Source organism: Pipistrellus kuhlii, unplaced genomic scaffold (genome assembly GCF_014108245.1).
Source record: "Pipistrellus kuhlii isolate mPipKuh1 unplaced genomic scaffold, mPipKuh1.p scaffold_m20_p_2, whole genome shotgun sequence".
Classification (NCBI taxonomy): Eukaryota; Metazoa; Chordata; class Mammalia; order Chiroptera; family Vespertilionidae; genus Pipistrellus; species Pipistrellus kuhlii.
Window position 1 is genome coordinate 44263651 of NW_023425515.1, and position 26387 is coordinate 44290037.

The following is a 26387-nucleotide window of genomic DNA, read 5'->3' on the forward strand; positions in this document are numbered from 1 at the left end:
CTACCGCTGAGCCAAACCAGTTTCGGCAAATATTGACTCTTATTACCTCACACTATAATGTGGACGTTATTTATTCAACAACAAACGTTACTAAATCATCTCTTTTATGGTTATTTAATGTTTCAACCTATCACCCCAACTAGGCAGAGTGCTACCAGGTGGTGCTTCCTTTAATGTAAGAGCCAAAACAGCAGGAACTGGTTATCTGGTTGTAATCTTACATCTTCTCTCATCTTGTATCAGGGGCAGTCCTTGAGATCCCAGTATTACAACTTTAGATTCAGACAAATTTGGCTATTACTGCACAAGGCTAATTCCTCATTCTTTCTGAATGGAAATGTTAGTTCTGTGCTCTTCATCCATGGAGTACCTATGAGTGATTAACTACCTCTCCAATCTATAGAAATAGGGGAGCTCAGAGCTCTCCCGAACCTACGAAGAAACTTTGTCTGTTTCTCCTACAAATTCTATCCAGGCATCAAACTTAATCACATGCATTTTATCTATACCTGACAGGGATCTAGGAGTAAAAATACAAGATGCATTTCATTTTAATTCTACTGTGATGCATTTAGTCACAAATACCCCAAAATGAAAAGGCAATTTATCATTTTGCCCTGACTGAGCAACCCTTTTCGGTTGACATTCATGAATCCATAATACAGGGAAGAGACTGGATGATTAAGTGCCCGATTAGAAAAAAACAGATTAACCTGGCAAACATAATAAATTTAGCTCATAAGCAGGATGGCTTTATAAGTGCTCACAGTCACTCTCCTGTGTAAAATCATGAACCACCTCCTTCAGTGATGACTACACTGAAACGGTTGGGGTACACAAAGCACATGCATGTTTCTGGCTTCTCTTTGAGACATTGAAAGGGTATTGGGAAGCATATCTGATTCAGTCTAGAACCAAAACTGTATTAAATAGAGAACATGTAAGAAAAATACAAACTCGTACAAAACAAAGCTACACAGCCTCTCAAGTGTTCCAGTTCCCACTTTGCCAATAATTGTATCTAGGTCCCACACGCTTTCAATATCTTTCTAAAGGTGCCAAAGCCATGCAGATACACCTTTAACCTTCTCCCAGAACTTGATTCCTTTATAAAAAGCTGCTGCCATTTTTAGGTAGTTCTCTCTCATTGCGACAAAACAAACAAAATTAGCAAGCTATTTCAGCCTTTGAATTAGAATGGGGGTTGGGGAGAATTTTTCCTTTTAGCTGAGATTCCATTGAAATCAGAGTAAAAATCTAGGTTGTGACTTATTTGAAGAGCAGCCCTGTGCAGCGCTCCAAAAAGCGCTCTTAGCCAGCAGCCTGCCAGGCTTCCTTACTCAGCTGGTGAGTGGTTCTGGCCTCCCCTTCTGAGCCCCGAGGAAGAGGATACTCTCCATGCCCAGCTTTATTTTTAAACTCATGGCCCGATTCCTGGAGGCCTCTGCTGGCCTACCTGGCCTGAGAGACAGGCCCTGCTCTGTCACATGCGCCCAAGTCACACTGAATAAGGGACTTGCTCGGCTTGTCTATCCAGAAGCCGCTGCTGTTAGGGACTGGGCTGGGAGGTGGGGAGGGGAATGAGCTGCCCGAGAGAGTCTTGTCTCTGATGAAGGCCCCATTCAGAGCCAGGTAAATTTCCCACCAGGGAAACTGGTGCCTGGAGGTCTAGGGGAATAGGGGCCTGCACATCCTTCCTTTCTGCTTTCTCCTTTCTCCCCTCATCCCAATCTGAAGTTGATTTTAGGTTGGAGGGTGGTGACAGGAAGGGGTCCAAAGGGAGCAGGGTCCGTGTGTTTCCTTAGTCTGTGGGTGCTGGATCAGGCAGACAAGCACATAGCTGGGAGGGTTTTATTTTTATTTTTAGGGAGGGTTATTTAAGGCCAATTCTCCCACTTTGCTGAGTCAAAGGCTGCAATGTTTACTTTGGGCGCAGGGATGGGGTTTTTCCACTGGCAGGAAGGAGTCTGTGTAGAGCTAGAAGGGGCGTACTTCTGGTGGGTGTAGGGTGTATTCGTGGTGCACACGAACACTTCTGGGCTGCAGAAGACAGTTAACTTTATAACCTCAGCTACCATAGTTACCGGAATGTCCCAGCGGCTGGGAGGGGTGTCATTGGTTAGGTACGCATCAGGGCTGCCTTTTAAACCTATCAGTGTGTGCGGAGGGGGGTGTGAGTGGCATCAGTGCTCCCGGGGTGAGGAGGGCGCGGCAGGAGTGCGGGGTGGCGGGGTGGCTGTGAGGGGGGACATTGACGCAAGAAAGGGGGTGCCCTGCAGTGTCCTGTCGCTGGCACCTCGGGGTCTCATGGGGGGGGGGGGGGGGAAGGAGTCTCCACGCGGTGGGGGGGTGGGGAGGGCGGGGACTGGCGTTGGCGCTGGAGGTGGCCCTGGTTGGTTGGTAGTTCCAGGAGCAGATGGAGGGCGCCCACTGCCCTTTAGCAGGAGGACAGGAGCTGAGAGGCCAGGGCCACCCTAGAATCCCTGCAGCTGCCATCGGTGCTGGAAAGCAGACCTGCTTCACAGTGAGGAGTGCTGGGGACAGGGAGGGAGGACCTCCGGATTCCGAGACAAACTTGTTTGAGCCAACTATAACGGGAGAAGTTTGCTTGATTTCTTTCTTTCTTTCTTTCTCTTTCTTTTCTTTATTTATTCTGTTATTTCTTTCTTTTCTTTTTTTCTTTTCTTTTCTGTCTTTCTTTCTTCTTTCTTTGAGCTTTCTTTCGCTTTTCTTTATTTCTTTTCTCTATCTTTCTATTATTTGCCTCTAATCTATTACTCTCTATCTCTCTCTCTCTCCTCTCCTTCTTACTCCCTACCTCAAGCCCTTCAATCCCCGCCCTCCCTAATCCCTTCCATACCTCCCTACCTCCCTCCCTTACTTCCTTCCTTCCTTCCTTCCTTCCTTCCTTCCTCTTCCTTCCTTCCTTCCTTCCCTCCTTTCTCTCTCTCTCTCTCTCTCTCTCTCTCTCTCTCTCTCTCTCTCTCTCTCTCTCTCTCTCTCTCTCTTCTTTAATTTATTTTTAACAGATGGGAGAACAGTGTTCTCAGGAAAGAGACTCACTTCCCCAAGTCGCACCCCATTCAGTGGCAGAACCAGGACTAGAAATGGGTCTCTCTTACCAAGGGTTTTAAGCATACTGTCCTCACCAAAATGGAGATGAATGCTAATACAAGTAATTATTATTGTAAAATATTAGGTTTTGGAAATATGGATGGTGCATTCGGGACTGTGACTATGATTTAGTGCCAGGAAACCCAGCCACTCTGTCCTCCTAGTGGAGCTCCTCCCCCTTATTCATCAACCACTCACTCAGGGGGCAGTAATTTGTGGCAGGCTCTCTGCAGGGGTCTGGGGGATAGAGACAAAAGGAGCCAGCCCTCCACATCAAGCAGAAGACAAAATTCCCCAGGTACCAGTACCTGACCAGGCGAAGGAATAGTGCAATGGGCATCTGATACAAGACTCTGTGGAAAGTCAGAGGAAATGCTGGCTCACTGAGGGGGGTTGGGGGGTAGTGGGGAGACTCAGGGAAGAAGTGGCATCTGACCTGGTCTAAGAGCTGGCCATTTGGAACTGGGCAGTGCATTCCAGGTAGGAAGGTTCAGCATTAGCAACCAAACTCCAGGTGAGTGTGAGGAATGAGGAATGGTTGGCTTTGCTTAGAACCGTGGTTGGCAAACTGTGGCTCGGCTCGAGAGCCACGTGCAGCTCTTTGGCCCCTTGAGTGTGGCTCTTCCACAAAATACCACGGCCTGGGTGAGTCTATTTTGAAGAAGTGATGTTAGAAGAAGTTTAAGTTTTAAAAAATTGGCTTTCAAAAGAAATTTCAATCGTTGTACTGTTGATATTTGGCTCTGTTGACTAATGAGTTTGCTGACCACTGGCCTAGAACATAGGGATTAAGAAGGTCACAATTATAGAAGGCACAATTAGGGTGCTGGTAGTGGGAAGTTTGGGAGGATTCCAAGCAGAGAATGACAGTGCCATGGCTGCAGAGGGTTCACCTGGTTGGAAGGTTAACCCTCAGCTAGAGTGAGGATGTTGGGCCAGGGGTCCTTGCAGCTCTGAGGGTCTGTGAATGAATGAGCCAGACTGGGAGCACAAGGCTTCATGGAGCCATCTCAGTGAGGCTGGGCTGTGGATGAAAAATGCCGCTGGAGTGGCAAAGGGTCCAAATTGAACTGGGAGGTTGTTGGACTCCAGAGGTAGCTTGTGATGGTGTTTCTGACTTCCATAGCATTCTTGGGAGTCGTTTGTGAAAAAAGTGCTCTTGGTAACAGAGGTGGCCGCACGGACAGGAGCAGCAGTTAATCAGCCTGTCTCTCTCTGTGTGCTGGGCAGTTACTTTCCTTGATGCATCCCCAGGGACCAACATGGAGCTATAACCAGGGTAGCCTGTTTCGACGGTTGAAAGGGGAAATTGGTTGTACAAAGATTACAGACCTACCTTCCTGCCATTCTTTATTATAAACTCTTCAAACAATCCTGTGCAGATGAACTGTTCCAAAGAAGTATTTTTACTTTGAAGGTCAGACACACAGTGCAGTAGAGTACTTTATAAATCCATCTTCAATTGGTTCTGTGCTATCACTTAGGAAACACCATATTACATACCTGTACATGAATGAAATGGGTAGAAGGATCCATGTAAATCAAACTTCCAAGCCAGACATATTATGAGCACTTCCCTAAAGCCTGAGTCTGGGCATCTTCTAGATGCTTCTAGACTGGCCCCACCTTGACACCTCACCTGAGGTGAAGAACAAGGATTCCCCAAGGCTCTGTTGTTATCACTCACTGGTTCCACAAATGAATGTTTAGAAACTTCCCACATCCTCATATGAAACATATATTTTGTGTACTTTGTGGCATCTCTATATGATGAGGTATTTGGGAAGAGAGACAAGATGAAATATATCAGTTCCATTGGTGAATGATGTTAATCAGTGATATAAAACAGGAGCGTGCAGTCTGGAATAAGAAGACAGACCTGGAACTGAAATCTAATTCTGTCACTCACTACCTGTGTGACTTTGGATCTGACACTTAACTCCTCTGAGTCTCCGACTCTTCACCTGTAAAATGGTGGTCATAGCAATCAGCTGACAGTGTAGCAGCTTGTGAGGTGGGCTGCAGAAATGTCAGCAAGGGAGGCCAGATAGCGTGCATGGGAGAAGCTGTCAGGACAGGGGCCTGACCTTGGAGGTAGGCTAATCTGAGTCCAGATGTGGGTTCTGCTCCTTCCCGCTGTGTGATTTTGGATGAGTTCCTGAACTGCTGTGCACATCAGGAAATAATTATATCTATTTTGTGATGTTGATTTGAGGATTACACCTAGCACAGTTTCTGGAAAACAGAATGAGAGAATGTTGTAGTTGAAAGGGACCTTAGAAGGCTTCATTACCCTAACACCCCTTCCCCATGCCCCTGCCATGGAAATTTTATTTTTCCTGACTGTGTTTAAATACTCCCAGAACCTGCTATCTGCACAAGGTGCTCCATTTCATTATTGAATCATCTTCAAGGAAAGAAAATATTATGACATATGGCTTAAAACTGCCTTCGTGTAACTTCTACATACTGGTTCTCTTCTATGTTCTATTTAAATAAAGAGCAATGAGTCAGGTAACTTTTTCTTTTTAAAGAAAAAGAAAAAAGCATTGACCTTTAAAAAATACCTTTTTTTAAATTTTGAGGTAAGTGTAGATTCATATGCAATTGTAAGAAATAATACAGAGAGATTCACTGAACCTTGTCCAGCTTCCTCAATGGTAACTACTTGCAGAATTGCAATACAAAATCACAACCAGGAGATTGGCACGGACCCGCTGGAGATGCAGAACATGTCCATAATCATTAGAATCTCTTATGTTGCCTTTTTATAGCCACACCCACTTCCCTCTCATCCCTGGTGATCACTTTTTGTTCTCTATTTCTATAACTTTGTCATTTCAAAAATGTTGTACAAATAGAATCACACATTATTTAAACTTTACCATTGGCTTTGTTTCACTCAGCATAATTCTCTGAAGATTAATCCAGGTCCTTGAAGGTATCAATAGTTTGTTCTTTTTTTATTTCTTAGTAGTAGTATTCCAGAGTATGGCTGTACCACAATTTGTGTAAACACTCACTTATGGAAGGTCATATAGATTTTTTTCCAGTTTTGGCTATTATGAATAAGCTGCTATAAATATTTGTGCGAATATAAGTCGTCATTGTCTTCAGTCTCTGGGGTAAATGGCTAGGAGTGCAGTTTCTGGGTCATTGGGGGAAGGCCTGGGGAGGGCAGGAACAAGGGGTAGGGGGTTAACAGGGGTAAGAAAGGAGACATCTGTAATACTATCAACAATAAAGATTAAGAAAAAAGAAACTGAAGGACTTCTTCCAGAATGGCTGTACTATTTCATATTCTCACCAGCAATTAATGAGTGACCCAGTTATCCTGCATCCTTGCCAGCATTTTGTGGCCAATACCTTTTTACTTGTGCTATTGTGATATGTGTGTATGGCTACCTCATTATGGTTTTTACCTGAATTTCCATAATGGCTAGTGATGTTTAGCATGTCCTGCCTGACATATGTGTCTTCTTTGATAAAATGTGTCTTCGTGTATATTGCTTAAGTTCTAATTATATTCTTTGCTTTCTTATTTCTGAGTTTTGACATTTCAAAATATGATCTCCATATGAGTCCTTTCTTGCATATATGATTTGTAAATATTTTCTCCCACTCTGTAGTTTGTCTTTTTGTCCATTTCACAGATCTTTGACAGTGCAAAAGTTTTAAATTTTGAGCACACCCTATTGTCAGTCTTTTCTTTAATGGATAGTACTTTTGGTACCAAGTTTGAGAACTCTGTGCTTACCCTAGATCCTGAGAATTTTCTCCTATGTGGTTTTTGTTTATGCTTTATAGCTTTACACTTCACATTTAAATTTATGATCCATTTTGAATCATTTTTTATATAAGGTGTGAGACTTAGTTTGAGGTTCACCCCCCCTTCTCCCAACTGAGTGAAAGTCCAGTTGCTCGAGCAAAATGATGTGTTAAAAATCTTTTGGAAAAAAGCATATGTCCTTGGGCAAGACAAATTACCTGCCTGGTTCTGTTTCCTCTGTCTTACAAGTGAGGGGGTTGCATTCAGACTAGATAAGCATCATTCAGGATCCATTCCTGAAAGTGGAAGGTCTGGGGTCGCAATAGCCTCAGGAGTAGCAACAGTAAGGAGCAGAAGGGGTTTTCCTGCCCACCCCCCCACCCCCCACCCCCGGCCCTGACTTCACCCAGGGCAGGGCAGCTTTTCATGTTTTAGATTTTTGAGCGTCTATCTAATGTTTGACTTGGTAAGGGCCCCACTGCTAAAGCCGAGCTTGGAGAGCACTGAGTCAGGTAACATCTGAAGTGCCTTTTCACCTGTTCAGTGTCAGAAATCACTTTCCCTTTAGGGTTAGCCTTCAGGCTCTTCTCTCCATTTCCTGAGAATGTACTTAGTGATATGAAATGTTTTCCTTGTTATCCTGTCACCCCTCTTTATAAATATGACAGGCTTCATGAAATCAATGAAATTCCATTTCATAAACCAGTTTAAAAGGTATATGTCGGAATTTAAAATGTGCTAAATATATTATCATTTTGCAGTGGAATCATCCATTCTAAAGAATTATAGTGGCTGAAAGAGAGGATAAGGAATGAAAATCACATGTCTGCGGTGGACCCATCTTTCAACCTTTACAAACAGCTGGCCTTCTCTGACTATACACCTGCCTAGCTCTTGCCAGTTCACAAAGCACTTGCAATAGCTTTCAGCCAGTTTATGAAAGGTTATTTGCAACAGCCTATCTTATACCTTCTTATGCCCGCCTTTAAAATGACAAAACTGAGATGTAGACAATTTGAATGACTTTCCCTAAGTAAAAGACCTAAGACAAGAGCTCATATGTTTAACATCCAGTCCAGTTATTCTCCCATATATATTTTTAATCCTCACCCAAGGATATTTTTCCATTGCTTTTAAGAGAGAATGGAAATGAGAGGAATAAGGGAGAGAAAGGGAGAAAGGGAGAAGGAGAGAGAGAGAGAGAGAGAGAGAGAGAGAGAGAGAGAGAGAGAGAGAGAGGGAGAAACATTGAAACATCCATGTGAAAGAGACAAATTGACTTGTTGCCTCCTGCGTGAGCAGCAACTGGGGTCAGGGATTAAACTTGCAATTCAGGTATGTGCCCTTGACTGGGAATTGAACCCACCACCCTTTGGTGCATGGACCGAAACTCCAACCACTGAAATCCACTGGCCAGGGCTCCTCTTTATATTTTATAAAGTAAAGATTTCAGTGGAGATTTCCAAAAAATTGGCATTTTCTACTGTCACTTTTTAAGATGTTAAATGGCTTAATAACAAATGAACTCAAATAGTTGTAGTAGTTTTTTTTTTTTTAATTAAAGAAAGTGAATTGAAATAATGCATTTGAAAAAAAAAAGGTTACACTACAAAGTGCTGTTTAAATGATGGTTATTATTGTGAGCTTGGCTAGGTCTCTGAATTCTAGCAGGCAGCTGTGTGTGCTTGCTGATTCCTATTCATTGGAAATATGTTTGTTTATATCACAGTATATTATCTATTTTTTTCCTTTTAGTACCCACGTGGCCAAATTGGGAATTGCCATATTAATAAGGCTCAAACATATTTGACAGGGTGGTTAGACTTAATGATTTCCATAAAGTTGTTTTTAATAGTTATTTTTCAACAGATGGACAGTTTATATAGGCCATGTTCATGTGCCAGTGTGATGATTGAAGTTTTCAACAGATGGCATACAAATACTTGGGAAAACACCCTCCCAATATCAACTGCTGTAAAAAAGACTTTGAGAGTGCCAGGAAAATCATGGTTTGTCTTCTGAGTCCTTAGCTGATGCTATTATGATCATAATTGTGATGACTTGGAAGTTTCCCTTTCTGGCACTTGGGTTTATTTTGTCAGTGAGTGTACGCGTCTACATTAGATGATGAGAAACACTTTGTTGTCAATTAGATGTTCAACACGGATTTCACATTAAATCTCCTTTTGATTTGTGATGGATGTACATAACTTTCTCTTGTTGAGTCGTTAGACTTCTGTGCCATACATAGAATGGTTAACTTTCCATAGCAATAAACTTAAGAGACATATGTTCTTTTTTTTTTTTCTGTTTATCAGATTTTTATTCACTTGATTTTTAGATTCACTTGTTGATAGATATGTATTTGTTGTTCATAATTTTTATCTTTACCTTTTTCTTCTTCTTGTACTTAAAGAATACCTTTCAGCATTTCATATAATACTGGTTTGGTGGTGATGAATTCCTTTAGCTTTTTCTTGTCTGTGAAGCTCTTCATCTGCCCTTCAATTCTGAATGATAGCCATCAATTGGACCCCCTAAGGAAGTTTATAAAAGAAATCTAGATATCTGGACAAGTTCAAATGATTCTGAATATCTTAAGAGATACAGTGGGATGGCCGCTTGTATTCTGAGCGCAGTAAGAACCTCGTCAGGTTTCTCCACCAGAGAAAGCAATTCATTCCCTGGGAAACTTGGACTAATCTTCACCAACAGTCCAGCTATCTGCTCCCCAATCTCCCGCGCTCTCCCAGCCCGCCCTTTGCCTCCGTTCTCCACCCCCAGATCTGCGCGGGGACCTGATACCTAGGGCCCCGCTGGCAAAGCTGACGGCCCTCCCTATGCACGGACGCGGACGCGGAGGCGGAGGAGGATGCAGGGAGGGGCGCGGCAGCTCGCGGGGCCTAAAACAGCGGGCGGGGTTTGGCCTTGGCCCAGCCTCAGTCCCCTCCATAGGTTCTTTCTGAAAAGTATTGATTTACAAGAAAAAAAGATCTGGTCAGACTTACACTTTTCAGACATGTTCATTATTATGATGAATTCCCCAACATTCCAAATTACCCACTTCAATGCTGACCACCTTGTACTGGTTCTGGAATCAGGAAGCAAGGAATCAGACAGTAAGCAGGGCAGTGGCGGGGGGAGGGGAGAAATCTTTGTCATTGTTGTTGTCACAATGACAAAGGGCATTCACTGATATGCTGTGGGTAGAGGCCAGCATGCCCAGATAGGCACGGCATAGTTCGGCACAAGGGTAAATGTCCTGTATCCCATTAGATGCCTGAATATCTGACTGGACACTCATCCAAGCCTAGAACTTATGTCTGCTTAAATTAACTCACAGAGTAAGTTTTGCAATACACTATTTTTTTTTTTTTTGCACAGAATATTATCAGCCGCCCATACCTCTGCTCTTTGATTTTATTATGCTGCAATATGAAAGACTTCTCATTGTCTGCTTTTCAATCCTGACTTTCTCATGCTTAGAAAATGCAAGAATACAGATACTTTATTATGTCTTTTTGTGTAGTTATTTACCTAGTAAAACAGATATTGATATAAACATCCTTCTCTATTCTATTCCAAACATGGCATGATGTTCTTGAAAATTTTGTCTGTAGGTAAATAATATTATCTGTAAATTTTTGGACTTAAAGAGAATTATAAGATGCTTATTATAACAAAGGGGCCCTGGGGTTGATTAGGATGAAAAGCATTGCAATAGACAATTAAACAAAAGCAAACAAAGTCTCCACTTGTCCTCTTGTGCACACATAATTCTGTGTTGGAATCATTCAAAGATACAGAGCAGGGCATGAGTCTAAGTCTTTAATAAGGAGTGTAATCCCAACAAATTCTGTCTCCCATCGCTTCTATGGAAGTCTTAAACTGATTTTCTTTGGTAAAGTCATGTTGGCTAGATTTTCTCTATGTCTGTCATTACAGATGGCGGTGAATGATTTTAGTTTGGCCTACCCTGGCAGCCCCCAGCCAGGGGACTTGATTGAAGTGTTTCGTCCTGCCTATCAGCACTGGGCCCTGTACTTGGGTGATGGTTACGTTATCAACTTAACACCTCTGGGTAAGGTTTCTTTCCAAAAGCTCATGGGAGCTTTTTGGTTGTTACTATTATTATTATTATTACCAGAAAAAATATCATGAACAGAATCATAAAACTAAATAAACCAAAATATACAAAGCTGATAAATATAGCTGATCTAGGTTTAGGAAATAATATTTTAAGACCAAAGTGGTATTGAAGAAATCACAAAGACCAGTTCACATTGAAATGTAAAACTTCTGGTTTAAATAATCAAACAGGAAATACATTTGCCACAAACATGACAAAGTCACTTTTTTATAACATACAAATTAGTTATCTCAATTCATTTAACATCTATTTATAGATTACCCAGTATATGTAAAATGCTATTCTAGATACTGGATATGCATAAACCAGTCCCTGCATGGTGTAGTTTATATTCTAGAGGGGTGGGGAGGGGGAAAAGAGAGAGAGAGAGAAAGAGAGAGAGAGAGAGAGAGAGAGAGAGCGAGAGAGAACAGAGAACAACGTTAGAGTAAAGATAAGTAAAGATAAATAATATGGAGAAAATAAATCATAGAAGCAGAAAATGAAATGGTAGAAGATTAGGGGTACTATAATTATAAGTGAGGTGATTGGGAAAATCTCATAAGAAAGTAACATTTCTGAACTTGAAAGAGATGAGAAAACTGAGCAGATTATATTTGGGAAGAGTTTTTCAGGCCAAGTGGACAGCAAACACCCAAATATTAAATACACACACACACACACACACACACACACACACCACAACACAATTAAGTAAAGAATTATGAACAACTTGCAAAAGAATGAAGCAAAAGCTAATACCCATCTTCTAATACCCAAGTTAAAGCTAATACCCTTTAACTTTTTAGTACTCTAAGAATTATCAAATAAAATGATAGGTTTTATGCTTATCACATTAGCACAGGTTAAAAAATGGCAACAATCATTGTTGTTAAGGGTATAATGAAATGAAAACAAAGATATTGCTGATAGAAATATAAGTTGATAAACTAATTCACAAAAACAATTTAATAAGATGTGTTAAGAGTCTTAAAGGAGTTCCTACGTTCTTACCCTCTAGTTGTACTTCTACGAATCTGGTCATGGGAAATATCTAAAAGATATAAACAACATTTCTGTGTAAGGGTATCCATGTCTATCTCACTAATAATGATTTAAAAATAGACAGTGTCTTAACATTCAATAAGAAAACGGTTAAATTATTATTTAGCTGCAAAATATTAGGCATCTGTGTTTTGGCAGGATTCTTTAGTTGCAAGTAATAAATCATACTCAAATTAGCTTAAACAAAAAGATAACTCATTCTTTCACTAAAAGAAACTACAGAAAGGGCAGAGATGGTGCTGGCCGCAGGGCTGCCTACAATGAGAGGTTTGAACACTATTAAGACTCTGTCTAACTTCTGTACTTTTTCTATTTGTGGCCTTCATTCTCCCAGGCTATGTCTCTCTAAGGAGCCGAACTGATGACCATCAGCATCCTCAGATTCTCATTCTTATAATCTGGTTACCTAATAGAAGAGATAGCTAAACCTTGTCTATTGCAGTTAGAAAAATCATGGAGAATGACTCTAATTCATCCAGTGGGTGTCCCATACCCATTGCTGGACCATCACTATGTTCAGGACAAGGGGATGCTCATTGGCCTAGATAGAGTTTTTTTTCTAGAAAGAATAGCAGTGAAGGGATGAAGTGCTAAATAGCAAAAGACCATAGCCACTATAAAAGTCATTAAAAAAGATTACTATTCTGGACATGTTTAATTGCATGAGAAATGATCCTCACATGATATTTATTTGAAAATTCTAGATTAAAATGTAACATGCAATATAAAACCCAGTTTTCAAAAAACATATATATATATATATATATATATATATACACACACACCCATGAATACACACAGATATATGCACCTTTATATTGTGTTAAAAAAGACTTAAGTACATAAAAATAATAGCAGTTATTTCTAGGGGGTAGGATGGTGGAATATTTATATTTACATGTTTATGCTGTATTTTCTACATGTTTAAAAATGAGCACAAATAATTTTTTGGGAAAATATATGCAGATAAATAACCTGAAGTACTTTTTTCCTTAAAAATACCTTTAAAGAAAAGCATTGATGTGCCTAATCTTACTATCTTGAAGTAGTTTTTGCAATATTTTGAGATAGTTGCTTTTTGTTCCAGAATATTGAAAATGGAAATGGCAAATACAATGACATTTATGATACAGAGCTGCTAGTTTCTGCAGAGTTTGGGGATTAACACTTAGCAACTTCCTACATTATTCCTGCAATGCTCACATCTGGGAAATAATATGAAATTTTGGTGCCGTTTCTTTATTTTCATGTCATAAGCTTCTTATTGATGTGGTCCAAACACTGAGCATTGATTCTGTAGACTGAAATTCGATTCCCATTTACGTTGTTAACTACTCATGTGATGTTTAGCAAGCCAGTTTACTTCTCTAAGCATCAATCGCCTCATCTGCAAATTGATTATATCAGACTAGTAAAAATATATATATAATTCTAACTAGAATATATGTGGTATAAGAACTTGTAAGTGTAAGAACTTTCAATGTGTAAGATTTGGAAATGCTGCTCCAATGAATAGAAGCTTGATAGATAGAAAAAAGGAAGAGCAGGAAAGAAAGTTTGCTTTCAGTCACTACTAAAAGGAAAATTGTCTAAGCACTGGTTATACAGACCTTCCCGCGCATGATTTACTGGAACAAGGGCCACGCATAGCATCTTGGACAGAGGAAGAGGGACTGGAGTCTGGCGGTGGAGCTGAACCCTGAGGAATTGCCTGTCCAGCCTCGGACACTGACTATGACAGGCCAGGTTACAAATGTCTCTGGCAGTCTAGGTAAATTCTTATCCATAGAGGCAGCTAAGACATAGTGACAGGGCATGAGGCCTTATAACAGGTGAATAAGCCACAGCCTGAGGCCACATGTAGCAGAGAGTGCATACTAGGTCAGGTTCAGGTTCAGGACTGTTTCTTGGCCAAAGAAACTGACAAAACCAAAGCAGGAACTCCACCTCACACCAGCTCACTCCTCAGAGGAATGGGGTAACTGTGCAAATTTCAAATTGGACACAAATTAAAACATAGTTGAAAGAATAAGTGTAAAATTGAGTTAAGAGTAAGGAATGCAGCTTAGACACTAGGACAACCCTACTAATCAAAATGCACTACTGCTCAAGCCCAACAATATTAGCTGGGAAGGGTTCACGTGCTGAAAAAGAGACCGCTTTACAGAAAGCATGGGCAATGGTCCTATCCGAACTTGGTACAGAGACATGTACCAAGATCTCAAACAGCTTGACATGTACCAAGATCTCTAATAAAGTGATAGAGAACTTATTACTCAAGAAGGGGCACACTTTTCTTACCCAATTTACTCTTAGAGAGATGTAAATTTTCCAAAGTTTTCCTGCACTCTCACTCATACATCATTGAATAAGTATATTGATAAATTACAAGGGGTGCTTAGACTAGTAAGTTAAGTGATTTCTGGTTTGATGATACGTTTGGAACAGAGATGGGTTCAGTTGTCCCAACACTTTCAAAGTCTTTAGATGGCAGGGAAAATTCACTGGGCTGGGTCACTACAGCTCACTAACCAAAATTCTCCTTATAGAGGATGGCATTCCTGCATCATTTACAAGCGCCAAGTCCATATTCAGCAGAAAGGCCCTGGTGAAGATGCAGCTCCTGAAGGATGTTGCAGGCAATGACACATATAGAATAAACAATAAATATGATGAAACATATTCTCCCCTCCCCATGGAAGAAGTCATGCAACGGTCAGAGTTTGTTATTGGACAGGAAGTGGAGTATGACGTACTGGTCAACAACTGTGAGCATTTTGTGACTTTGCTTCGCTATGGAGAAGGAGTTTCAGAGCAGGTGAGTCTTCTTTAAGAGATAAGGAGTTTCTTACATTGGAGAAAAAGATAACTAATGATTATGATAAGGTTCCCAGGCCTCATACAAAATGATAAGAACACCGAAGGACAAATCAGGGAATTGAGTTGTCCAACATTGAGACAAGTTAATGACCAAATTGAGACTAAACATAGATATTTATAAATTTGGGGTAGAAGAAACTTGAAGCAGAATCAAAATCATAGCTTTCAGTTAGTTTATTGCCTTTTGTCTTTCAGTATCCACCCCCCCCCCATTATCCCACCATGCAGCAGTCTTAAATCAGTAATCTTATATACTGAAAATAATATGCTGAAAAGATTGTTGACTTTTTGAATGGAAATTCATTTGCCAAAAACAGATGGTAAATCTAATATTCTTTTTCATTAGCTGACAGAGGCCAACTGATGACATATCTTGGTGGGTTTGTAAATGTTTTATATCTCTTTGCAATGATAATTCCAAAGAAATTTTGTGCTTTTAAGTAGATTCTTTGATTCATAGAGCTTTTGGATTATTTTTAATGGAGTAATTGACCTTATTTATTTATTTATTTATTTATTTATTTTATTGTTTAAAGTATTACATATGTCTCCTTTCCCAGCCACTCCCACCCCTGACTGCAAGCCCCCACAACCCCAGTGTCTGTGTCCATTGGTTATGTTAATATGGATGCATTCAAGTCCTTTGGTTTATCTCTAACCTCCCTTTCCCCACCTTCTCTCTGAGGTTGGATGGTCTGTTCAGTGCTACTTTGTCTCTGGATCTATTTTTAAAGAAATATACTTTATTGATTTGTTACAGAGAGTAAGGGAGAGGGATGGAGAGTTAGAAACATAGATGAGAAATAAACATCAATTGGCTGGCTCCTGCACACCCACTGCTGGGGATGTGCCCATAACCAAGGTACATGCCCTTGACCAGAATCAAACCTGGAACCCTTGAGTCCACAGGCTGCTTGCTTTATCCACTGACCCAAATCAATTAGGGATCTGGATCTATTTTTGTTCATCATTTTATGTTGATCATTATATTCCTCATATGAGTGAGAACATGTAATGTTCTAATTTTCTAATCTATTCATTTGTTGATGGGCACTTAGACTGTTTCCAAATCTTAACTATTGTAAATTGTGCTGCTATGAACATAGGGATACATATATCATTTCTGATTGGTGTTTCTGGTTTCTTGGGATATATTCCTATAAGTGGGATTACTGGGTCAAATGGCAGTTCCATTTTTAAATTTTTGAGGAAACTCTGTACTGTTTCCTGCAGTGGTTGCACCAGTCTGCATTCCCACCAGCAGTGCACAAGGGTTCCTTTTTCTCTACATCCTAATGTAATACTTGTCTTTTGATGATTTGTTGATGATAGCCATTCTGACAGGTGTGAAATTATACTTAATTATTGTCTTGGTTTGCATCTAGGATGATTAGTGACTTTAAGCATGTTTTCATGTGTCTCTGGGTCTTCTATATGTCCTCTTTCAAAAAGTATCTATTTAGGTCCTTTGCCCATTTTTGTATTGGATTGTCTATCTTCCTTTTAATAAGTTGTATGAATTCCCTGTAAATTTTGGAGATTAAATACTTATCAGAAATAGCATTGACAAATATGTTCTCCCATTCAGTGGGCTTTCATGTTGTTTTGTTGATGGTTCTTAGAAAACCCCAAAGACTCCATCAAAAAACTACTAGACTTAATAAATGAATTCAGCAATGTAGCAGGATACAAAATTATCAGCTAGAAATCTATGGCTTTCTTTTTTTAAAATATATTTTATTTATTTTTTAAATAAAGGATAGGGATAGAGAGCTAGAAATATCAATGAGAGAGAAACATCAACCAACTGCCTCCTGCACACCCCCTACCAGGGTTGAGCCCGCAACCAATGTACATGCCCTTGACCAGAATCGAACCTGGGACCTTTCAGTCTGCAGGCAGACACTCTATCCACTGAGCCAAACCGGTTTTGGTTCTATGGCTTTCTTGTACACCAATAATGAACTCACAGAAGGGGAAACTTAAAAAAAAAAAAAAAAAAAAAAAAAACAAAAAACAAAAAACAAAAAAACAACCATTTACCATTGCACCAAAAATTAAGGTACCTAGGAATAAACTTAACTAAGGAGGTAAAAGACCGGTACTAGAAAACTACAGGACATTGAATAAAGTGATAGAGGAAGACATAAACAAATGGAAGGATACATTTGTTTTCATTAGGAAGTGATTTAATTGGAAATTCATTTTTATTTAGAAAATATATTAATGTAATGAATGTACTACTCACATGGAAAAATAAATTGCTTCTGAGCTAGAACACAGAGTATATATACACAAATCACCTTCCATACCCACAATCAAGACCCATAAAAACCAATCATCCCTCAACAATCAGTTGAACTCTTCTCTAACAAGTTCTGATGAAGATGATGGAGTGACAATCCTAAGAACCCACCTTAGCTTTAGAATTCTGCTGACCTGAGATAGAACTCCGTCTTTATCACTCAACTTGGTGATTGGGGCTCATTGTTTATCAGTTTCCTAATTTATAAATTGAAGTTGTTTTATAAATTATAGGATATATTTGAAATATCTTAGCATTCTGTATTATTTTATTATTTTTCCTATCACCATTTATACCCTCTATGCCCTCTTCCACCTTCCCTACCCCTCTCTCCTCACAATCACCACATTGTTGTCCATGTCCATGAGTTCTCTCTCTCTCTCTCTCTCTCTCTCTCTCTCTCTCTCTCTCTCTCTCTCTCTCTCTTTTCTTTCTTAGCATTCTGTATTGACTATCATCCATCCTAAGAAGAGCTAGATATTATTAAATACACTATTTAAGAATTTTATAGATTTTTGTTGGCACTCTAATAAAATACCTGTTGATCTAATAAGAAATAAAACACTTGAATTATTTGTGTTATTGTCAATAATTATAGCATTATTACCAATAATAGCTAGTATTAGATTGGTGTTTTGGGTCCCCTTAAGGCTATGGTCTTTAACTTAGAATAGTTTTCTTGGGGAATGGCTATGTATTTCCTCCAATTAAAATAACAACAACATTGTATATGTATTTTAAAAAGATGAGAAAGGTAGGTAGGATATGGCCCTGTTTTTTTCTAATTTGTACTTTTCAGTATTTAAAAAAATTAACAGGCTTTATTTTTTTAGAGCAGTTTCAGGTTCACAGCAAAATTGAGTGGAAAGTATAGAGTCCTTATATTATATCTCCCTACCCATCACACTTAATACATAGCCTTCCCCACCATCAACACCCCACATCAGTGTGGTATATGTGTCTCAGACAATGAGCCAGCACTGGTACATCATTATCTACCAAAGTCTATAGTGAAAGAAAGCAGAATGTGTCACTCCCAAATATATCACTTTGGCATAAAGATTATTTTGAACTGAAGGCATTGAGAAGAAGCAGATACACAAAAAACCCTTCCCCTATTTGCCTAAAAGCAGGCATACATTTTCACAGGTGTCCCTCCTCTTTCTACTAGGAGGGACAAAATCACTGGGAGAATCTGTGGTTAAGGTAAGACATTTATCAGCCTGGAGAAGGCATCAGAGGAATCTGTATGACAAACTTTACTGACAAGCCACTATTGACCACTAGTTTTCCATATGTTTATTTTCCTACAGTTTGCTCTTCTTTAAAACCACTTTCCTTTGTCCTATCATTTCTCTACAAATGTCTGCTCTTTTCTGAAAATGCTATGTAAGCTTGAATTCTAAACCACATCTTTGAGTTACCCTTCCCTGAGGTGCACATGAACATTTCTGGACTCAAGAGTTAACTTTATAACCTCAGAGTAGGAAGGAAGGCCTACTCTTGCATGAATTTTATGCATCGGGCCTCTAGTATGTCAATAAACTGTTTTTCTCTTGTCTTTTATAACCCGTCTTTTATTATAGCAACTTATCTGAGAACCAGTGATGGGTAAAGAAAACATTTTTCCTCCCGCAAAAATAGTTTCCATTAGGGTTCTCTCATTCTGCAGGACTTGGCAAATTATGTCCTTGCAGTATCATACAGAATATACTCTGTCTTAAAATTTTCTGTGCTCTAGGTTTATTCACCCCTACTCTACTTAAACTTTTGGTGATCACTGATCTTTTTACTGTTTAAATATGCATTTAAAATTTCTTCATGTCTTTTCATGGCTTGATGGCTCACTTCTTTTTGTCATTAGATAATATTTCATTATCTGGATGTATACTCACATACTAAAGGGCATTTTGGTTGCTTCCAAGTTTGGGCAACAACTTTTTTTTAGCTTTTGTGTGGATTTTGTGTGGATGTCTTTGTCAGCTTGGGCCTCTGTAACAGAATACCATAGTCTGAGTTGTTTAAACATGACCTTTATTTTTTAGAGTTCTGGAGGCTTTTGCAGGCTTTTGTGTGGATATAAGTTTTCAACTCCTCTGGTTAAATACTGAGGAGCATGATTGCTGAGTTGTTTGTAAAAGTATGTTCAGGTTTGTAAGAAACCGCCAAGTTGCCGAAACCGGTTTGGCTCAGTGGATAGAATGTCGGTCTGCGGACTGAAAGGCCCCAGGTTCGATTCAGGTAAGGAGTATGTACATTGGCTGTTGGCACATCCTAGGTGTGGGGTGTGCAGGAGGCAACTGGTTGATGTTTCTCTCTCATCGATGTTTCTGGCTCTCTATCTCTTTCCTTTCCTCTCTGTAAAAAAAAATCAATAAAATATATATTAAAAAAAAAAAAAGGAAACCACTAAATTGCCTTCTAAAGTGGCTGTGCCATTTTGCATTCCACTCACCAGCACCTCGAGTTGTCAGTGTTTTGGAATTTAGCCATTCTAATAGGTGCATAGTGGTATCTCATCTTAATTTGCTGTTGCATGGATCCGTATGATGCTCAGCATCTTTTCATGTGCTTATTTTCCATTTGCATATTATATTTGGTGATGTGTCATTTGAGATCATTTGCCCATTTTTAATTGCTTGCTTGTTTCCTTATTATGTTTTAAGAGTTTATTGCATATTTTGGATAACAATCTTTATCAGGTTTGTCTTTAGCAAAAGTTTTCTCCCAATCTGTGGCTTTTCTTTTCTACATTTTTTAAAATTTCTGATATCAACATTTCTCACTGCAGTGCCGGAACAACTAATAAAATGAGTCTGTCTCTGTGGGAGATGGAAGACCCTCTTAGGCCTGGACAAGGAGACACACAGCACAGCTTGACTGTGTTGCCTGCCCAGTACTGTACCCTCAGAGGCTACCTGATTAAGCCTGCAGCCACCTGGAATCCAGCTACAGTGTGTCTGACACAGCGCTCCAGACTCAGCTAAGGTTTCGTTGGGCATGAGCAGATCCTCAGCATTGAGGCCTTTGCTGTGGCCCTCAGACAGAGAACCCTGTAAAGGATGACGTTTGCAGAGTCAGGTTTGGTGGTTGTATAATCCATTCTAAGCAAGCCATAAAGTAAAAGCTCTTATCCATGTGGTTCACCGAGAACAGCCCTTGATGTTATAACCCCACAGATCAGATTCCATTATATGCAACTCCAAGGGATTGCTCCAATCACATGGGATTTTGCCATCTAGACTGCAACTTGAAATAAGCATTTGGAATTTGGGGAAACGTGTGCACTGATGGAAGTGGCTTTAGTATTATTGTATCTGGTCTGTGCAATCTTTGGTTTAGGATCAACTTGCCTGTCCCCTCCCCAGGCCTTTTAGACTTATGGGATTTCTCTCACATTTTGTGTTTCTAAGTGGCTGAAAAATAAGCAGTGAGTTAGGTCTGCATCTAGCTGGGCACCCCTTACCCACAGAACCTTGAGTGTATCCAGGGCTGGACCCTACGGCCATTTGACACTTCTGTTTAAAGACACCAGAGACACCTTTCTGCTTTTTCATCGTCTGCCACAGTTTCCTGTATTAAACCTTCAGGGGAGCTCCACATCTGCCTGGAATTGTAGGAGGCTTGGGTTTGATTTATCTTTGATTATTGATATTGTCTTGTGTCCTGTATCTCTCCCTGCCCCTTTTTTCATCCCAGGCGCTATGTGGATAGCTGTAAGCTGCCATGAATTCTGTCTCTCTCCTGGAGAATAACTTAGGTAGCGACTAATTAAAAATTACAAACAAAATAAATAAACCAAGCAAAAAAATATATAATTATAAACTAAAATATGATTTATCTGTTGTTTGCCAGTGCCATTCTCCCTGGCAATGGGGAAAGTTGGCAGTTCAGGAGGTTACTATCTTGGGCCTTGTCCCTGCAGCCCACCAACGGTGACAGGGAGTGAAGGGTCTGTCATTGCACTCCTTTCCCGGCCAGGGCTCTTTCTGCCCATTCCCGGCAGGGAGGCCCGGTTAGGGAGGCAACCTATGTCAGTAACATGGGGGTGGCCGGCTCACAGGATGGATGCAGGAAGCCTGGGGCCAGACAGAGGGCATGCGCAAATGTGAGCTGAGTCAGGGTTTGCAGCATTGGGGCAGGTCTCCAGAGGCACTTGGGGAAAATGTTTTGCTTTGTCTAGGAGCCTGATTCTTAAATTCTAGAGAACACCTGTTGTTTCCATACCTGATACTGAAGTATCTAGCTGTGACTGTTGGGTCATAAAATTGTACTCTAACCCCTGCAGATGGAAGGCAATACTAGTCAATTACCATGAAAACCATGAATATTCATTAGACCCCTCATGATGATGATGATTAATACTCTTAAAGCTATAACTGTCTGAACTCTTTTATGGACAATTGAGCTTGAGAATGGTTTATTTTAGTTTGTCTACATGGGAAATTAATTTTTGACATGATAATTAACATTACTATTGATTTCTTCTCAAGTTTATCAGAATACGAATGGTATCTATCAAACAAGAGCTTATAGATATTTAGCTCAGATCACATCCCTGAATTATTTTGCTAACACACATTCTTGAGTCAGGGAAAATACCTCGCTTCCCCCCACCCCCTGCCACACACACTATTCACTGTGCTATAGATCCAACCAAACCAGTGTGTGTTTATGGGGTAGAATTGTGTAAAAGGTGAACACAGTGTTCAAGAGTCAAGTCTGGCCTTATGACCTTGAGTAAATCACTTTTAACTTCTTAAATATTGCCAAACATGAGTAATGATTCGTAGGGATTGTGATAATGAGTTTATTAATGGTTAGAGGCTCTAAAAATTATATATATATATATATATATATGTGTGTGTGTGTGTTTATCTATGTTTTTGTCATAATTATAAAAATTATAAATGCCATCTTCATACAAAATTTAAATTTTTTATTGAGCTTTAAATTTATTCATTGTACATTAAGCTGGGTCTTCAGTTGAAGCAGCAACCAAAGCCTGACCAGAGTGGTCAAGTGGTTGAGCATAGACCTGTGAATCAAGAGGTCACAGTTCGATTCCCAGTCAGGAAACATGCCAGGTTGTGGGCTTGACCCCCAGTGGGAGGCTTCTAAGAGGGCAATCCTCTCTCATTATTGATGTTTTTATCTCTCCCTCTCTCTTCCTCTCTGAAAATCAATATATATATATATATATATATATATATATATATATATGTAATTTTTTTAAGTATATATATATATTTTAAAAAGCTTGAGTTTAGGATACCGAGATGCCTTGAGAATAAAATGTGTTTTTGTTTGCTTGTCATTTCTTTATAGGCCAACAGAGCAATAAGCACCATTGGGTTTGTGACAGCTGCTGCTGGAGCCTTCTCATTCCTTGGCTTGTTTTTCAAAAGACAAAGAGCGAAATACCATTAACAATTTACTGAAGAGATATTGGGACTGAAGAAATTTGTCGGGGGGAGAGGGGAGGAAATGCCCTGGGATGAATACTTATTTTCAATGCATCATTATAATTTCAAACTCCAATGATGGATGGCGAGCTCTTTAATAAATTGCTTACTGATATTATCTCATCATTGAGCTGAGGAAATTTTTCTTCCTACTAGCATAGATTTTTCTGTGGCAGTTTGGACAAGAAGCAATAACCTTTTTAGTGATCCAGCAGAGGATCTTAACAAAACCACAGTATATTTTATCTTATACTATAAATATAAGTTTCCTTTTTCCTGAGGGTGGCTATTTTGTATTTGCCAAGAGAAAAAAAAGAACAGATTACATGAGATTTTGAAAAAAATGAGAAGAGCTCTAAATTGTTATGGTTGACATCTAAATTAATACTCCTTTTCTGGTTAGAAAAGAAATTGGAGAATTCAGCATTTGGCTAGGCAGATTGAGGAACTTGGGTTAACAAGCCATTTGAGGGTGCACACCTGTCCTCTTGCTCCTGCCTGGATGAGTGGGAAAGGGGGCTTTTGCTCCAGTGTTTCAGATCCAGTGATTTCCCTGGAAATGACTCATTTATCAGAAGACTGACAAATAAGAATGGGCTGTTACTTTTACCTACTGTGTTCCCTGTGGATTTTGAAGTATTTCAAGGGTTTTAACCTAGAAAGAGATCCTTAAAGGTGTAAGGGCCATATTTAGAAAAAAAATATCCCATATTACTTTTTTAAGGTTTTCACTGTAAGTCAAGGAGCATTGTGATTTTATTCTTGCATTTTATTGATTATGTGGTGAATGAAACAAATTACTTTTTAATATCTTTCCAGTAGAATTCTTGTTGGCAGCAGGTGGTGAAAAATGGTTGCAGGTCTCTATACCCTAAGATTTTATTGTACAATTGTAGCATAGCACTGCTTTACCAAACACACTAGCAGCCAATGACATCGTTAAAAGCATGGCATTAGATAAGGAAAAGTTCAAGTAAACGTTGAGGGTGAGTGCAATGAAGGAACTAGGAATTTATACTAGTAAAAGGGTAATATGCTAATTAGACCAGGAGACCTTTCGGACATCCTTCCGGACATAGCCATGGTGTCAGGGCCGAGGCAGGTGCCAGGCCAGGAGGGGAGGGCAGTTGGGGTGATCAGGTTGGCAGGGGAGACAGTTGGGGATGCTCAGGCCAGCAAAGGGGGGAGGGCAGTTGGGAGCGAGAAGGCCAGCAGGGGCAGCAGTTGGGGACGAGCAGGCCAGTAGGCAGAGAGGTTAAGGGCAATCAGGCAGGCAGGCAGGCAGGCGAGTGGTTAGAAGCCAGTGGTCTCGGATTGTGAGAGGGATATCCAACTGCAGTCAGACATCCCCTGAGAGGTCCCAGATTGGAGAGACACCACCCCCTGTACAGGAATTTTGTGCACTGGGCCACTAGTATAATAAAGGGACAGAAGGCTCAATGAAAGACTTGAATCTATTAAATGGATTCTGATTTTACCCCAGGGCTAAAAATACTCTACAGTTTAGCTGCAAGGTTAAGAATAGTAGTAACAAAAAGGGTCATTTACTGCAATCAAGGCCAGTAGAGATCTTAGCTCTTCTTTTCCTTATACCCTGACTTTTCCCTTTTCAATTTTATGACATCTCTCTTCCTCCACTGGACCTGGATGGGGAGGGGAGGAGGGGAGTAATGGATATCTCCTACCAGATACCATGATCTAAAAATACCCATTTATTTTTTTCTAAATTTACTTTCCTCTTTCTTTTATGTCCTGTCCTCAAGTAATAGTTTTAAAATAATGAGTACTTATCTAGTACTGTCAAATTAGGGTGAGATTGATGGCAGTTTAATGTATTACCTCTCCCAAGATGTGTTTATCCTATATAATAAAGAGGCAATATGCAAATTGACCCTCACACTCTCACATCACAAGATAGCCACCCCCCCTTTCCCACAAGATGGCCGGCCACTCCATGTGTCACAAGATGGCCGGCCACTCCCATGTGTCACAAGATGGCCGGCCACTCCATGTGTCACAAGATGGGCACCCCCATGTCACCACAAGATGGCTGCCACAAGATGACTGCCCCCACATCATCATAAGATGGCCACCACAAGGTGGCCACCCCCACATTGTCACAAGATGGCCAGCAGGAGAGGGCAGTTGGGGGCAACCAGGCTGGCAAGGAGGGCCATTGGGGAGACCAGGCCTGCAGGGAAAGACAGTTGGGGGTGATTGGGCTGGAAAGCAATTAGGTGTCAATCATGCCAGCAGGGGAGCGGTTAGGTATCAATCAGGCCAGAAGGGGAGCAATTAGGGGGCTATCAGGCTGAAAGGCAGAGTAGTTACGGGCAATCAGGCAGCTAGTCAGACACGTGGTTAGGAGCCAGCAGTCCTGGACTGTAAGAAGAATGTCCAGCCGAAACCAGTTTGGCTCAATGGATAGAGCGTCGGCTTGGGGACTGAAAGGTCCCGGGTTCGATTCCGGTCAAGGGCATGTACCTTGGTTGCTGGCATATCCCCAGTAGGGGGTGTGCAAGAGGCGGCTGATTGATGACTCTCTCTCATCGATGTTTCTAACTCTCTATCTCTCTCCCTTCCTCTCTGTACAAAAATCAATAAAATATATTTTTAAAAAAAAGAAGAAGAAGAATGTCCAACTGCAGGTTTAGGCCTGATTCCTGTGGGACCGGCAGTCGGACATCCCCTTCGGGGTCCCAGATTGGAGAGGGTGCAAGCTGGGATGAGGGACACCCCCCAGAGCACAAATTTCATGCACAGGCCTCTAGTCTTTTAATAAACGTGACTTTGGAGGGCAAATCTTAACCCAAAACAGGAGTCTTGGGTGTGGTGGAATTAAACATTGGTGGATGGGGAAGGGAGCAGAAATGAGAACAGACTTAAGAATAACTCATGTCAAACCTTTCTAAAGAACTCTGGACTTCACCACTTCAGAAGACATGCTACATAATGTCAAAAATACACTTTTAGTTTTTTAAATTTATCTTTATTGTTGGAAAGCATTACAGATGTCTGCTTTTGTCCTCCCATTGACCCCCCTCCACTCAGAGCTCAACCCACCCCCTTCACCTTAGTATTGTCCATGTCCATGGGTTATGCATATATGCATATAAGTTCTTTGGTTAATCTCTTCCTGTCCCCTCTCCCCCTCTTCTCTCTGAGATTCTTCAGTCTGTTCCATGATTCCATGTCTCTGGATCTATCTTGCTCATCAGTTTAGTTTGTTCATTAGATACCATATATAAAGTGAGATCATATGAAACTTGTCTTTCTCTGACTGGCTTATTTCACTATGTACTTATATAAATTTATGGATTAATTTTTTACATAGGTAGTGTTCAAGGCTCCAATAATTTTCACCCTTGAAAGTAAGCTCACAATTAGTCATCAGTGTTCCCATAAAAATGGCCACTTCTGTTCATGGGCAGTTTTTTTTTATAGGTCAGCAATTTTCAACCAGTGGGTGGTGTGCCGCAGGAAAATTTAAAACATGCAGTACCTGACTATTTAGTCAGGGGCACAGACCTCTTTTTCCCATAGATTGTCAAATAAAAAAATGACAACAGCCAGCACAACAATAGCCATCAGTGTAAATGAATCAAAATTATACCTATTTTGTTGTCAGATCAAGAAAACATATAGTTTTGGTGTGTCACA

At 40.3% G+C, this 26387-nt stretch overlaps 1 protein-coding gene across 1 annotated transcript; it reads left to right on the top strand.

The window, feature by feature from the left end:
• Nucleotides 1-1497: 1497 nt before the first annotated feature.
• On the top strand, nucleotides 1498-22845 carry PLAAT1 (phospholipase A and acyltransferase 1). Its single transcript, XM_036445092.2, has 4 exons — nucleotides 1498-1632; nucleotides 10829-10964; nucleotides 14627-14895; nucleotides 22591-22845. The coding sequence occupies exons 2-4, from the start codon at nucleotides 10829-10831 to the stop codon at nucleotides 22690-22692; spliced, it is 507 nt and encodes a 168-aa protein (XP_036300985.1). The 5' UTR covers nucleotides 1498-1632; the 3' UTR covers nucleotides 22693-22845.
• The last annotated feature ends 3542 nt before the right edge of the window (nucleotides 22846-26387 follow it).

Bases quoted from the DNA above. Each gene is read 5' to 3' on its own strand.
- PLAAT1 (XM_036445092.2), top strand. From the start codon at position 10,829: ATGGCGGTGAATGATTTTAGTTTGGCCTACCCTGGCAGCCCCCAGCCA. The intron at 10,965-14,626 runs GTAAGGTTTCTT...TTCTCCTTATAG, and splicing joins TATCAACTTAACACCTCTGG to AGGATGGCATTCCTGCATCA. The intron at 14,896-22,590 runs GTGAGTCTTCTT...ATTTCTTTATAG, and splicing joins GAGAAGGAGTTTCAGAGCAG to GCCAACAGAGCAATAAGCAC.